At 51.6% G+C, this 2,160-nt stretch overlaps 1 protein-coding gene across 1 annotated transcript; it reads right to left on the bottom strand.

Moving 5' to 3' along the window:
* Positions 1–770: 770 nt before the first annotated feature.
* On the bottom strand, positions 771–1,558 carry LOC124668498 (probable WRKY transcription factor 50). Its single transcript, XM_047205624.1, has one exon. It carries the CDS (start codon positions 1,497–1,499, stop codon positions 888–890), a length of 612 nt encoding a protein of 203 aa, XP_047061580.1. The 5' UTR covers positions 1,500–1,558; the 3' UTR covers positions 771–887.
* Positions 1,559–2,160: the final 602 nt, after the last annotated feature.

Genomic DNA, 2,160 nt, shown 5'->3' on the forward strand with positions numbered 1-2,160 from the left:
AGCTCCTATAGTTGGGCTCACCACACTCCACATATATTTTGCAGATGAACAAGTGAAAAACAAATGATGAATTGTTTCTAATTCATCACAGAATCTACATTTAAAATCCACATGCCAATGTCTTTTTTCTATATTGTCTTTTGTTGCTATTGCATTATGCCATATCAACCAAAGCCATACTTTAGTTTTGGGAGGAATTTTTGCTTTTTACGGATATTTAAATTTTCTTCTTCTCAGATTACCATGTAATTTTTAGTACAATGATTTATAAGAGAGAAAAGACTAGATTTTGACACGGACCACATTGGTTTATCTTGCCCTATACCTAAAGGACAAGTAATAATCATATCACAAAGCCTTCTTAAAAGGTTTTGTTGTTCCTCATCGAACCATCTCCTAAACGAGAGTGGCCAATTTACGACAGCAGCATAGCAACAGACATTCCCTGTTCAATACAAATTGCAAAAAGTTGAGGAAACATTTTCTTCAAAGGTTGTGATGTGTACCAAGCATCATCTTTAGAACCCTTTTGCTTTCTTGCTACTACTTATTTTACTTTCTGCTTCACTGTAGAAACGATGGCGATTTCTTTGATGGAAATAGACCAAAAAAAAGTCGATCGATCGATCGCGGTGGGCCTTGTTGGGTAAAACAAAACAAAAAAAACGTTTGTTTGTTGGACCAGTTTATTTTGTTTTTACAGATGCTGCATGCCGTCGATCGACGTTCCCACCGCGATGAACATGGAAGCGACAGATCGAGTTATTCAGTGACAGCACAACACCACCAAGGCCAACGAACTGCATATATGGATCCGTGACGATTCTGAACCATATTCATATAGTAGCACATACCAACCGGCTGCTACCGTTCATCCGTAGCTCAGTTCAGTACGAAGACTCGGACGAATGAGCCGCCGCCGCGTGCAGGTCGCTCCAGGTCCAGGTGGGCGGCGCCGGCGCCGAGTACGCCGCCTCCCGCGATGCGCCGTGGCTGCCGGGGGTGGGGTGGTTGTGGACGCCGTCGTAGGAGGTGATCACGTACCGCGGGTCGTCGCGGTCCCTCTCCACTCGCTTCTTCACCCCGCACCCCTCGACGGAGCACCGGTAGTAGTTCCGCAGGTTGGGGCTGCTCTTCACCGCCTTCTTCCCGTACTTCCTCCACCGGAAGCCGTCGTCCATCACCTCCACCTCCGACCGCGTCCGGAACCCGATCCTCCCCGCTGGCGCCCGCCCGCTCACTCCTCTTGCAGCGGCGCCGTCGTACGCTCCGGCGCCGTTGTAGTAGTAGTACGACGTTGGGAAGCTGATCATCTCGCTTCCTCCCGAGGCGAAGTACCCCGGAGACAGCGCCGGCGAGTAGTCGGAGGGCCGAACGGCGCCGAACTCGGGGAAGCTGAGCGGAGCGGCACTGTGTGCCGCTGCTGCTGCTACGAGGGGATCAGCAGCTTGGTAGTAGTATGCTTCATGGCTGCTGTTAAATCCTAACGAAGCCGCCATGATCGACGAGCTAGCACTAGCACGTACTGGTGTGCCTGCCTGCTAGGGTACTGGCAGTGGTGGTGGGCGGCGGTGGGCCTGTGCAGATAGCCTTGACGGAATTTCCCGTGTCAAGCTCCGCAATTTATACTAGCTACTAGGACGACGGCCGGCAAGCTCTCAGCTTCATGGATGCTTCATCACGCGGGATGCTGACCCGAAGGTTCCGATCGTGTGCGTTGCGTCACATACGTGATCAGTCACATGTCGATTGAATGCACTCGCGCGCGCGCGATCGAGCGCACCGTGGACCATGGTATAGCGACGCGCGCGTACGTGCTGGCCTAGCTTGCGCTTTCGGATTATTCCGACTGCGACGTGGACCGGACGGCCAGGCCGGGAGTAGTCAAGACAAGACTTAAATGTTGGCTTGGATCATCCGGACCGTTAGCTCGCGAAGGATGGCCGTGCGTGCGATTAATTTGATGCAGTACGTTACACAGTTCTTTTGCACTGGCGCCAGAGCCGCAAATCTGAGCGCCGATTTCTCATTCATTCTCATCGGACGTACAGTACATGCAGTACCTAATCCCGTCAGAGTGAGGATCTAGGGCTAGCTGCTTTCAGGTCCAAATTTAGCGCTCGTAGTCACTCCATGTCCAGGCGCAGAGCCACTATAACT

The sequence above is a fragment of the Lolium rigidum genome, chromosome 6 (assembly GCF_022539505.1).
Source record: "Lolium rigidum isolate FL_2022 chromosome 6, APGP_CSIRO_Lrig_0.1, whole genome shotgun sequence".
In the NCBI taxonomy this organism is placed as follows: Eukaryota; Viridiplantae; Streptophyta; class Magnoliopsida; order Poales; family Poaceae; genus Lolium; species Lolium rigidum.